At 41.3% G+C, this 13,174-nt stretch overlaps 1 protein-coding gene across 6 annotated transcripts in view; it reads right to left on the bottom strand.

Moving 5' to 3' along the window:
* Window positions 1–7,000: 7,000 nt before the first annotated feature.
* Window positions 7,001–13,174, bottom strand: part of tradd (tnfrsf1a-associated via death domain) — a 40,538-nt gene continuing 34,364 nt past the window's right edge. For all 6 annotated transcript variants that reach the window (XM_060838208.1, XM_060838209.1, XM_060838212.1 and 3 more), the window contains exon 5: window positions 7,001–11,331. In XM_060838208.1, the coding sequence (XP_060694191.1) occupies window positions 11,036–11,331 (296 nt within the window). In that variant the 3' untranslated portion in view covers window positions 7,001–11,035. The remainder of the gene's footprint in view (window positions 11,332–13,174) is intronic.

Raw genomic sequence — 13,174 nt, 5'->3', positions numbered from 1 at the left:
TCCATGCTGTACATCTCAATAACTCTCTGATCTTACACACAACTGATCCTAGGCCAGCCATAATTCAAGCTGTAGGGAGCACTGAAGCCTTCTGACACCAATCAATTGTTCCACCCAAATCCAACTCAGAATTATTTTGTGAAACTTCATTCATTGATTTAAAAAGCAAACAAATGGTCAAGTCAAGCATTTGATTTCTTAGATCATCAAAAATACCTTCTGTTGTTTAACCTAACAATTTTTTTTGGGAACAGCATTAAAAACATTCTGACTGTTCTCCATCGCTTGCCAGGTCAAGCACCCACACAGTGACAGAGGCACGATTCAACTATTCCAATAGTCGTGAATAATCTCTCGTTCTAACAAGCGTCATTACCTCACAAGCTGATGGAGCAGAAGTTCCAAATTCATATTGATAACTATTTCCTCATTTTCAACAGGTCCCCCATGGATTGCAGTTCCGTTATTTCTCCTCAATACTTCATTAGTGCTGTGTATATTCCTTTCCCTGTACAGTCCAATTTATTTTACATTTCCTTTGAGGTTCTATTTTTCTTCCCCTGTTGCTACTTTGCCTTTAGCCTTCTGATATATCATTTCCCTGGCCTTGATTTCCTGTGGCCCTGACCTTTCTATATCTTCACCTTTCTTATTTTAATATCCTGTAGCACATACTTATTTTTGTCCTTGCTCCATGCACCATCACAGGGGGAGACTATATACCTTGACTTTCACCACTGATGTATTTTGGCTCCTTTTGAAATTTTCCATCCGCCCACTGCTGTAGGAGAGTACATTGAGTCATCGATTTATGGAGTCATGCAGCATAGAAGAGGCACTTTGGCCCATCGAATCTGCACTTAATACAACTTTCCGGCTCTTGAGATTTCAAGTACTCGTCAAATGCACTTTTTAAAGGTTGTGAGGTTTCCTACCTCAGCTACTCTTCCATTCAGTGCATTCTGGACTCCCACCTCCCTCTGGGTGAAAACATCTTTCCTCAAATCCTCTCTAAACTTCCTGTCCTTTGCATTAAAAGGATACGTCCTTGTTTTTGACCCTTCAACTTTGGGGAACAGCTGCTTTCTATCCACCCTCATAATCTTATACACCTCAACCAGGTCTCCCATCAATCTCTCTGCTTTCAAGAAAAAAAGCATTTGTCTTTTCAGCCTCCAGTCCAATCACCTCTTTCCTATTGTGTGGTGACCAGAACTGTACACAATACTCCAGCTATGGCCTAATCAACCCTACTATACCATCCCATAATCCAAGACCTTCTGCCCCAACTATTACCATCTAGTCAATATCATCATCACAGCCTCTCTTCCCCCCACATCTCATTTACAACATTTATATATAAACCAGCACTGATTCCTGTCGCACTGGTCATCAGCCTCTAATCTCACAGCTTCCTACCCCCACAACCCGCTTGTCTCCTACCACTAAGCCGATTTGAGATCCAACTTGCCGAGTTACTCTGGATTCCATGTCCTTTTACCTCCTTTATTAATATCCCATGTGTGATCTTGTCAAAAGCTTTGATGAAATTATAACCCACATCTACTGCACTTCCTTGATCTACACACCTGATCACCTCCTCGGAAAATTAAATCAAATCTGTTGAGCATGTGTCAGTACTGTGGCTTCAAAAGGTGTATTCTGTCCCTTGTTTTGTGAAGAAAGATCGAGACAGAGATATTGAGCAGTCTGCTCCAAAGCCAATAAAGTAAACAGCTTTGGAGGCCTTGGATTTTTCTTTTTACAGCTGAACAATAGAAGCAGCCTGAATGAGTATGGTTAAGCTCCCACAGAACCAAGATTTTAGTTTTAGCTTTCAGTAGCAGTTATGGCTGGGGTCTTGAAGCTCAATGTGGAGGCTCTTATTCCTCTCTGTTACAGCTAAAAGCTAGGGTTCCCTTCCTGCTGCTAGAATTGCATGTGAGACAACTTATTTTACTGAATTTGCTTTTGCCAAGGATATGTTTCTGAGATGTCACTACATTGGAACAGTTAACTAGTAGTTAATATATATTATTTTATAATAGAGTATTAACTAACCCTTCGGTCCAACCCGTCATGCCGACCAGATATCCCAACCCAATCTGGTCTCACCTGCCAGCACCCGGTCCATATCCCTCCAATATAGTTAAGCCAATTATTTTATTTTTTATTCTGTCTGTATTTTAACTTTATTTTTACACTGAAGTGCATTTTGAGTAAAGTTAGTAGTTTGACCAATCAAATTGCATCTGGAACTCAGTGCCTTAAACTTACCTTTAAAAGTTTGAGTCCAGACTACCTCCTTAATATATTTTGAGGGAGTTTGGTCAGCTCCATAACAAGCATGACTTCCCTCTGGCAAAGCTACACTGACTATCCTTTATCAAACCATGCCCTTCCAAGTGGAGATAAATTCATCCTTTAGAATTTTCTCTAATGGTCTCCCTACCACTAATGAGACTTGTTGGTCTGTAATTCCTGACACCATTCTTGCAAGGTGGAACATTAGCTATTCTCTAGTCCTCAGGCATCCATGGCCAAAGAGGAATTAAAAATTTGGATCAGAGCTCCTGTAATATGCTCCCTCACCTCCCACAGCAATCTGGGATACAACACATCCAATCTGGCAATCTACCCAATTTTAAGCCTACAGACACCTCCAATACATCCAAACTCCCTCCGCTCCCCCCCCCCCAACAATACATCTGCTCGAGACCCTTAGTCCCCTTTCCCCAAATTCTACACCTACATCACCCTCCTTCCAAATGAAGGTGGAATGTGAAGTATTCCTACATAAAGTCTCTACATACAGAATGCCCCTTGGTTACTCACAGGCTCTACTCGTCCCTTAAATATTTATAGAATATTTTGGGATTGTCCCTAATTTTACACACAAAGTGCTTTCTCATGCCCCCTTTTTCTTTCCAAGTTGCTTTCTAAAGATTCCGCTTCCACCCAGCATTTTCTATACTCCACTATAGCTCCTATTGAGTAGCTCCCTTTATAACTGCTAAAAATCTCTCTTATGCAGTCCTGATTATGCCTGGACATCCAGCGTTCTCTGGGCTTGTTTTTCCTACACGTCACCCTAAATCGAATGTTAGGTCTGCAGTCTCCCCATTACCTATTTGGGCACTGTCCACTGTTCTGTTGTAGATTTCCCCCCAAGTAGCTGTTCCCACCTTATTTTAAATAAAACCCACCTTCCTCCCCCAATCCAAAACCTATTTTGCCAGACCATCTTACTCCTTTTCCACAACAAACCGAAATCATATTGTGCTGTGTTCGCTATCACTCAAACACTCCCCGACTGTCCATTCGAACATGTGTCCATCCTGGATCCCAGAATTAGGTCCAGCAGTGCAGGCTCCATTATTAAACTTTCGAGATGTTTATGTATCCTCCTGAATATATTTCAGGAAATCAGTCTGCTTTAAACCCTTTCCAGAATAACTAGTCCAATTAATGTTGGGGAAGTTAAAAACTCCTAATACAAGTGCCCTACTATTGGTTTTATATACCTCAGTGAATTTTATTGTCTGCTAACTGTTTGGGGACTATAATAGTGCCCATTTTAATTACTAAACTGTGCCTCATTTGAAGACCTTTCCAATATATTGTCCATCCTTACAGCCATAACTGACTCCTAATGCAACACCATCACCTCTGTTACACCCTTTGCTATCTTGTTTGAGGCTTGCATGCACAGAATGTTGAGTTACTAGTCCTGCTCCTCCTCAACCACGCCTCTGTGATGACAACACTGACACAAGGAATTGTGATAATCATGTCCTGAATTAACCTGCCTTACCTATAATATTCCTAGCACAAAGTACACACCATCCAGCGTAGCTTTACTCTCCTGAAACTCTACATGGGGCTGAATTCTCTTTGTCTGTATTATGCTGTCCCTATTGCTGTGAAGGGTATAGAAACAGACAACATAAATCAAGCAGTATTAATGATGTGATTCCCAGTGTGAGTTTTACGTTGTCTGTACAACGTCAGATGGTGGCAAGACAACAGTTTCCATGGATCAGAGCTCATCTATCTTTCCCAAGGTTCCCTCTTTGTCACAAATTTTAAAACTAAGTTCTTTTACTTCCACGTGGCCCATATTGCTTACCATAGAATGCATTATAAGCTATTGAACATCAGCAGCACAGTCCAACTGCCCACCTCACTGGAGGTGTATTTCTATATAAACATAACAATCCCCTGCTGTGTCACCATATGCTTGAAATTGAGTTGCAGATTCTGAACTGAGTTACTGTGGTGGAAGTAGCTAAAAGTAGCTCAGCAAGTTGGTCAAGGTCAGAGAGAGCTAGTGGGAAGCTTTCAATAAAAGGGGATGGGCAAGATGGGAGAGTAAGGAATGTACAGTGCTGAGACTGAAAGACTGGGGGAATGTGAGAAACAGGCAAATCCAGTTTTGGATAATTCAGAGGAAAGGTTTCAATATGAACAATTTTCTGAGCCCCAGCTTGTGAAAGAGGAGTACTAATGGAAAAGAGATTAATCCTCAGTCAGGTGAGGCATGCAGTTCCTTTCAATCACGCTCTCAACATACATTCTCAGGTCAGATAATGAAGAAGAACACAGCAAAGAACAGCTTCTTCTTCAGGACACCAACAATTTGCCCCAAGTCCAAATGCAGAAGAAATTGTCGTATTTTCAATTCTTGTACCAGCCAGCTAGGGGGGGGGGGTGGTGAGGGAACATCATTTCAAAGAAAGATACCTTTCTTCAATTCTGCACCTTTCACCTTTATAATGGGAAGTTATTTTGCTAGACTAGCAGAGACGAAATAGAAATTTAGTAATGGTATTTAACATTAGGAAATGGTTTGAAAGGGAAAGCTGGAAAAACTATCCCTTTGGTTGGTCAGTCAGCAACAAGGTTTCGTCACAGCAAAGAAAGAGGTATGCATGGGATGCTTTGTTACAGACAGTCATGAAGACTAAGAATATTGCATAGTTAAAGGAAGGGTAGATGAATATTTGTTGCATGGCCAGCTAATGACAAGTGGCTGGTTTACAGCACCCACATTTTCTCAGTGGCTGTCAGTGCCAACAAGCTGGGAGTCATAAAGGGTCTTGGTTATTATTCAGTAGCTGTGGTATATCAATGATTTCAGTCAGCATGACCAAACCATGGCTTCCATTCCTTCCTTTCGATGCATAGTCAATGATAGAATTGCAACTGGATATGTTGGGTCTTGCTGGGCTTTTTAGTCCTTCAGGGACAATACTAATAATAAAGTTGGCGGGCGGCCTATTGCAGTGATTCAGGTGGACCATTACTAATGTTGCTAATCCTATGGCACCAATTATAAAACTTCTGGAAATCATCCTGGTATTTGAGTTAGCAGATGCAGTCAACATTCTCTTCTCAACTAACATTACAAAAATAATGGGTTGGACATTCATCGCATTGTGAAACCTTGATGTAGATAAAATTGTTGCAGCACCTTGAAATAATTAACTGTAATTGAAGCATTTTGGCAAGTTCACAAGCATGGTGATACATATTAAATATTTCTCCTATCATTCTTATTGGAATAACATAACCATGGTTGTGATATCTGTCAAGATACGTTGCCTGAAGGAGAGACAAATTTACCAAGTTGGGCTGTCATGTTTAAGTCACAAGGTTCTCATGTACTGATTGTGACCATCGTCGATCAAGGAGAGATCGAGGCCCTGGATCCTTCAAAGCTTCCTTTTCCCAACAAGTCAGATCATAGTTCTTTTTTCAAATAAAAGCATAGTCTGTGTGAGAGAACAGGGTGGCTAACTGTCTCATCTTTCAAAGGATTGCCCCTTTTTCTCCTGCATCCCTAAAGGTCTGCCTTTTATCCTGTATTTCTAAGAGAACTTGTAGTAGACTAATCCTGGGAGTCTCCCTCTGCCTTTGCTTCCCCTGCTTTTTGCTGGTGAGAATGCAGACCACAAAGAGTAATGGTCACTGGAACCCCCAGCCAAAGTAATCTTTATGTTATTTCATAAAGTTTGTCTTCCTATAAGAGAAGTACAGATAAAAAATAAATTTACTCATTATCCCTTTCATTTCCTCACTCTCCACTTCAAGGTCGTGTTCTCTTAATGGCAATGCAGCAAATTGTAAAGACTTTCTTACAAGCTAATGTGTTCACTCCATGCATAAGTGGTATACATTTTTCCTAATTTACTCTCTTGGCCTTAATTTACCTTTCTTATATTGTGTCTTGGCTTTCATTTTAATTATTTGCTCTACAAATACTTCAGGTTTCACACTTAATTTAAACACACTATTCACCATGGACGCTGCATGTGAACCTGCTCCTCATTTGCCTTCGTGTCCACCATTAAATATTTCCCAGATTAAATCCGCTTAATTTGCCAATGGTTCCTTTCATGTCTTCAAAGTCTGGTTCCTTTTTATCTCATTCAATACTTGCTTAAATCATTATCTTTGTTCTTGATTTACTGATCTTCACAATAGTATAATATGATTTTTTTGGCTTTGCCCAAAATAAGCAGACAGGCCCTCAATTTAAGGTCTTCTCTAAAAGGTGGGGCCTCCAACTATGCAGCATTCCCTCAGTACTACACTGGAGTGTCAACCTTGGCTTTTGTGCTCAAATCGTGGACAGGGACTTGAAACTTGAACCTTTCGACTCTGTGGGCAGAGTGCAACTGATTCACCACTGATACAAATGGGAATAAAGTAAATGGAAAAATAGACAGAGATCCTGGAGTTTACTGCTGGAGGAAGAGACCACCATGGATGGCCACACACATCTGGAGATCCTTGACACTATTTTTAAGTCAAATCATACTGAAAGTTGGTGTCAAGGTTAGATTAGACAGAGTTACAGGCAGTGATCTGATCAAGGGGTCTGGATAGAGTGAAACTTTGAACATAGGTCCTCTCTGGTAGACAGCAATGTTTTAACAGTGAAACACCAAAACGAAACTGCTCCAATCTACCATCTGATAAATCAAAATTTGTTTAATTCTGTATAAAATAATATTTGCATTTGCACAGTTGATTCAGCACTAAGCAATATGTAACAGCAGACACATTGAAAACTCAAGAACAACAAGAGCAGGAAGCAGCAAAAATGAAGATGTATACGCCGCGCATGTGGGTTTGTGTATTTGAGGCATTTCCTGAATACTGTATGGGGTCCTTCAGTCAAGAATACATGGAATGATTCACCTACTTTCCAGTTGTCATTTTACCATGAGACAAACCAACTGACAACATACATACCAAAACTATCATTAACTTGGCTTTGGAGATGAAGCCTCAATGAATACTTTAAATACTGACAATACAAGGAAGAAATAGACAATTATAAATCAGCACAGTCTGAATAGGAACAAATGATTATAAAAAACATACAGTTCAAACGTGAGGCAGTTCACACAATAAACACAAAAGGGTAAAGACAAAGATTTGAAATTTCCAACTAAATCATCCAATGTCTTAGAAGTATGTCTTTAAACAGTTGGACACTAGACAGAGGTGATGGCCTTGTGTATTATCACTGGATTATTACGCCAAAGACCTAGATAGTGTTCTGGAGACCAAAGTTTGAATACCGTCACAACGGATGGTAGACTTGGAATTTAATAATAAAACAAATCTGAAATTAAGAGTCTAATGATGAACATTAATCTATTGTTGATTATTGGAAAAAAACATCTGGTTCACTAATGCCCTTTAGGGAAGGAAACTGCCATCCTTACCTGGTCAGGCCTACATGTGACTCCAGACCCACTCTGTGGTTGACACCTAATGCCCTCATTCCATGAACAAACTGACAAAAGAAAGGCCACCGGCCTTTCCACTTTGGGATTTGGATTGAGGCCCAACCCAGAGCAATGGTCTACTTTCTTTGTTATGTTATTTTGGGTTCATTGAAAAATAAATTTGGGCAGCAACAGTCCAGGCTCAATGTTTAAAACTTGCACGTAGTTGACAAACTGAGTGAGAAATGCCATGAGATGCCTGGAGCTGGAATGTGTCACTTTGTTGTTGTACAGAGTCCTAATTTACTTGGGGTTAAGACAGTGTTGAAGCAGGGACAGCTTTAGTTTTCATCGATGTATAATGAATGTTTGATACAGATTCTGGATGTCATTGAAGAGGTCAGAACACAAACAGCTTTCATCTCAGAGCGAAGGATAAACTGGAGCGCAGTCATGACTGTCTTTTCTAATACATCTCAAAGGCACAGGCAACCAACTGATGTAACATAATATGTCCAAAGGAAGAAATGATGTGCATTTCCATAGCACCGTTGACAACTTCAGGATGTTGTAAAGTATTAAACAGCCAATAAAGTTTTACTTTTAAAAGTATGGCCTTGCTACAATATAGGAAATGTGGCAGTCAGATTGAGCACAGTAGACTCCCACAAACAACAATGAGAATAGGACTAAACAAACTGTTTTAGCAATCTTAGCTGAGGGATACGTATTGAACAGGACAGCAGAAAAATTTCCATTTTCTACCACAAATAATGCTAGAGGACTCTTAGAGGCCTTGCTTAACATCTTAAGGGTGGCACGTGGCTCAGTGGTTAGCACTGCCGACTCACAGTGCCAGGAACCCTGATTCGAATGCAGCTATCTGTATGGAGTTTGCACATTCTCTCCAAGTCTGTGTGAGTTTCCTACGGGCGCTCTAGTTTCCTCCAACAGTCGGAGACTGGGTCTGTGTGGGATTCTCTTTGGAGGGTCGATGTAGACTTGGTGGGCCAAACAGCCTCCTGCTGCACTGTAGGGGTTCTATGATTCTATAATCTCAATTGAAAGAAGGCAACTTACATAGTGCAGCTCTTCCTTGGTATTACATTAAAGGGTCAGCCTGCATTATGTCTCTCCCTGTAGCGGGACAGAAACTAACCATGTCCTGACTCACCAAAAAGTCTGCCGCCCCGAGCCTCAGATGGTTTCTGACCAGAAGCAAAGGGCAGGGAGAAGTTACTTCCCAAGCGAGAAGGTCGAATGAAGTCAGTTTTATGTACCTACTGGGTTTTAGTTATCATGCAAAGTAAGAGTAGATTGTGATGGTGCCCTCTAGACTGGAGATTCTTACACACACGAATGAATAGAAACAGATCAGGATTACTACCTAGAGTTTAGTCTCCTGTGTTAATCTGCTGGCAAATGTTTTACCAGTCATTTAAAAAAAAAAGCCTCTGGGGCTGCCTTACAGTAACACAATAAACAAGATGTAACTACCACTGGAATCATTACCACTAATTACAGAATGACCGTTACTATGCTTCATTGAGTATAGAAAGAAGAGAGGCTAAAAGTTCTTCAAGAATTGTTTGTTGGGTGAGCTTTATTGTTGAACAGGTCTGTTATCCAGACTCATAAGCATTGAAAATTGAGAGTTCAAGTGTTTCCTGCTCTTTTTCGATGATCAGAGTCAAAGTCACTGATTTATGGTGACGAAATATGTCAATTTCCTGGAAAAGTTTAATTGTCTTTTAGGCATTTATTTCCACCTATAATCCATCTTATTACATGAGTGAATGGTCACAGGCTGCACCCATAATTTCTTCATTTTTTTTAAAGAAATTAACCACCCAGGGGCGGTGTGTTTGTGGGCGGCACGGTGGCACAGTGGTTAGCACTGCTGCCTCACAGCGCCTGTAGACCCGGGTTCAATTCCCGACTCAGGCGACTGACTGTGTGGAGTTTGCACGTTCTCCCCGTGTCTGCGTGGGTTTCCTCCGGGTGCTCCGGTTTCCTCCCACAGTCCAAAGATGTGCGGGTCAGGTGAATTGGCCAAGCTAAATTGCCCGTAGTGTTAGGTAAGGGATAAATGTAGGGGTATGGGTGGGTTGCGCTTCGGCGGGTCGGTGTGGACTTGTTGGGCCGAAGGGCCTGTTTCCACACTGTAAGTCTAATCTAATCTAACCTGCCGATCGCCAACTTACAGATTCCTGGCCTTTTATTTGGATGGATCCAGTGGCTGCTATTGTACAAGTCTCGGGGGGATGCTGCATTTGCTTTTTAAATCATACATTTGAGACTGCAAGCTGTCCCATCTAATCTACATCCAAGGGAGAGTCCAGCCTACTTAAGGACAGAGGTGCTGCTAGAACTGAGATTTTAGATGTTTTGAATGTTTTAGTAGGGGAGAGACAGAAAGATGTCTTGATCCTAACGTCCTAATGTTATTTTAGAGAAGATTAAACATTTGCACCCAAAGTGAGGCCATGGGACACTTCGGTCACCCCACATCAACAACTACCACGCCTAGGGGAGCTACTGTAGAGGAAAAGCTGCAGAACAATTACAATTACACCAAACAATGCAATCAACCCCCAATCACAGCAGATCACTCCCTTGGCCTGGCAGGGAGAGGCTAACACAGAGAGGACACGAGAGGTGAGTTGATCGGATGCTGACTCTGGGATAAGACTGTGCTGCAAGCAGAGGTTCACCAGGAATTGGAAGGAGTTGCTCAAACCCATTCAACATTGTCAGAAGAGATTTTCACCTAATGAGCTCGTGTTAGCACGTAAAAAGGGGACAACTTCAGAACAAACAAAAAACAAGTTTGGTTCCTGTCACAATAAAATAAAATCATGCCAAAGTTTACATTGGAGATCTCAAATTAGTCATTTTTCATAACGTTAAGCGTTAAAAAGATTCAAAATAAGCACTTCTGAAAATATTTAATTACTTAAAGAAATACTTGTGTTATCTCATAATTAATACAGATTTTGGCTTGCAAATCAATGTGGAAAATACTATATAGCATGTATTAAAATATGCATATGCAAAGATGAGAACTAGATTCAGAGATTATTTAAAAAAATAAGTGCCTTTGAATTCTGAAGGAAGTGGACTGCCTCCAACATAAGATTCACCTCAGTCAGATTAAAAAATACATTTGCTCAGGCAAAATGATTAATTTTAATACAAGTAAAAAAAACTCTTTACCTTCCCACAATTTCCCTTCAGTTTTACACCTCACCATAAAATATTCCAACTTTCCTTAGGATGCAGTCACTTCCTCCTTAACTACTCGAGGTGTCCAGCAACTGCTCAGCAACTCCCACCAGTTCAGTTTCCTCCAAAACCTTGACCAGCCTACTCATTGTCGCTTTCCTCCCTTCGCACTGCATAAACTTGAGCAGCAGTTGATATGCTTGTTCATACAATCCTTCCCGTTCGTACTCAAAAGCTATATTGTCGATGGCAGGATCCCGAAGACCTCGGCAAGTTTTCTTTAACAAGCGGCCAACCTCTTTCCACTTCCTACCCACTGTTTTGGCAAAGGTGAAATGATCTTGTGAAGTTAAAACACGGTCATCTGGCGTGAAAAAAAATAACAAGACATTGATTCGTTTTTCTGAAGCTGGGTGATTCAAATTCAATCCACCTCAGTGGGCTAACTTGTCCCTAAAAAACAAAGATTCATCGTTTTTAAAATCGGTTTTATTACATATAAGATGGGTTGCTCACAATGAGCAAACTTGGTGGCACCAGAGAAGGAGAATGTGCCAATCACCTGGACAACCCAATGCATAGTGCAGCAAAACACGACATTAGTAGATTTCGTCATAGAGTCACACAACATGGAAGCAGACCCTTCGGTCCAACCAGTCCATGCTGAACATAATCCCAAATTAAATTATTTCCACCTGTCTGCTCTTGGCCCATATCCCTCCCAATCTTTCCTACTCATGTATCCATCCAAATGTCTTTTCAACTTTGTGACTGTACCCGCATCCACCACTTCCTCAGGAAGTTCATTCCACACACAAACCACCCTCCATGTAAAAGATTTGCCTCCGATGTCCTTTAAAAATCTCTCTCCTCTCACTTTAAGAACGTGCCCCGTAGTCTTAAAATTCCCCATCTTCGGGAAAAGACAACTAGCATCACCTCTAATTACATCTCTCATTATTTTATAAACCTGTTATGAGGTCACCTCTCAACCTCTCCTGCCCCAGTCTATCCAGTCTTTTTCTTGAAAAAAGAAATGCTAATGCGAACCTCAACACTCAATCAAAAAGGGAAACTAACAACGTGGATGTTGGTAAGCTCATCTTTGTCCCAACAATGAACAAGGTGGGTACTTTTTCTCTTGAAAAGAGAAAATGGAGAGGTTGTCTAATAGTAATCTCTCAGCTTTTGAAATGTGTTGCCAGCACTGACATGGAGAATAATTCCACTTATGGGGAAGAGTGATAAAACTAGAGGCACCCCCCGCTCCCACCAAACAAAGGAATAAAAAGTGAGAGGAACAATAGTTTTTTTAAAAACTCCGTGTCCAATATTCAAGACAGGTAACAGGTAACATAGAGACATAGTCATAGAGATGTACAGCATGGAAACAGACCCTTCGGTCCAACCCGTCCATGCCGACCAGATATCCCAACCCAATCTAGTCCCACCTGCCAGCACCCGACCTACATCCCTCCAAACCCTTCCCATTCATATACCCAGCCAAATGCCTCTTAAATGTTGCAACTGTACCAGCCTCCACCACATCCTCTGGCGGCTCAGTCCATACACGTACGACCCTCTGCGTGAAAAAGTTGCCCCTTAGATCTCTTTTATATCATTCCCCTCCCACCCTAAAGCTATGCCCTCTAGTTCTGGACTCCCCGACTCACAGGAAAAGACTTTGTTTATTTATCCTATCCAAGCCCCTCATAATTTTGTAAACCTCTATAAAATCACCCCTCTGCCTCCGACACTCCAGGGAAAACAGCCCCAGCCTGTTCAGCCTCTTCCTAGCTTAAATCCTCCAACCCTGGCAACATCCTTGTAAATCTTGGCTGAACCCTTTCAAGTTTCACAACATCTTTCTGATAGGAAGGAGACCAGAATTGCACGCAATATTCCAACAGTGGCCTAACCAATGTCCTGTACAGCCATAACATGACCTCCCAACTCCTGTACTCAATACTCTGACCAATAAAGGGAAGCATACTAAACGCCTTCTTCACTATCCTATCTACCTGCGACTCCACTTTCAAGGAGCTATGAACCTGCACTCCAAGGTTTCTTTGTTTAGCAACACTCCCTAGGACCTTAACATTAAATATTTAAGTCCTGCTAAGACTTGCTTTCCCAAAATGCAGTACCTCGCATTTATCTGAATTAAACTCCATCTGCCACTTCTCAGCCCATTGGCCCATCTGGTC

This window comes from Hemiscyllium ocellatum, chromosome 17, assembly GCF_020745735.1.
Source record: "Hemiscyllium ocellatum isolate sHemOce1 chromosome 17, sHemOce1.pat.X.cur, whole genome shotgun sequence".
In the NCBI taxonomy this organism is placed as follows: Eukaryota; Metazoa; Chordata; class Chondrichthyes; order Orectolobiformes; family Hemiscylliidae; genus Hemiscyllium; species Hemiscyllium ocellatum.
This window is presented reverse-complemented; position numbering and strand designations above follow the sequence as displayed.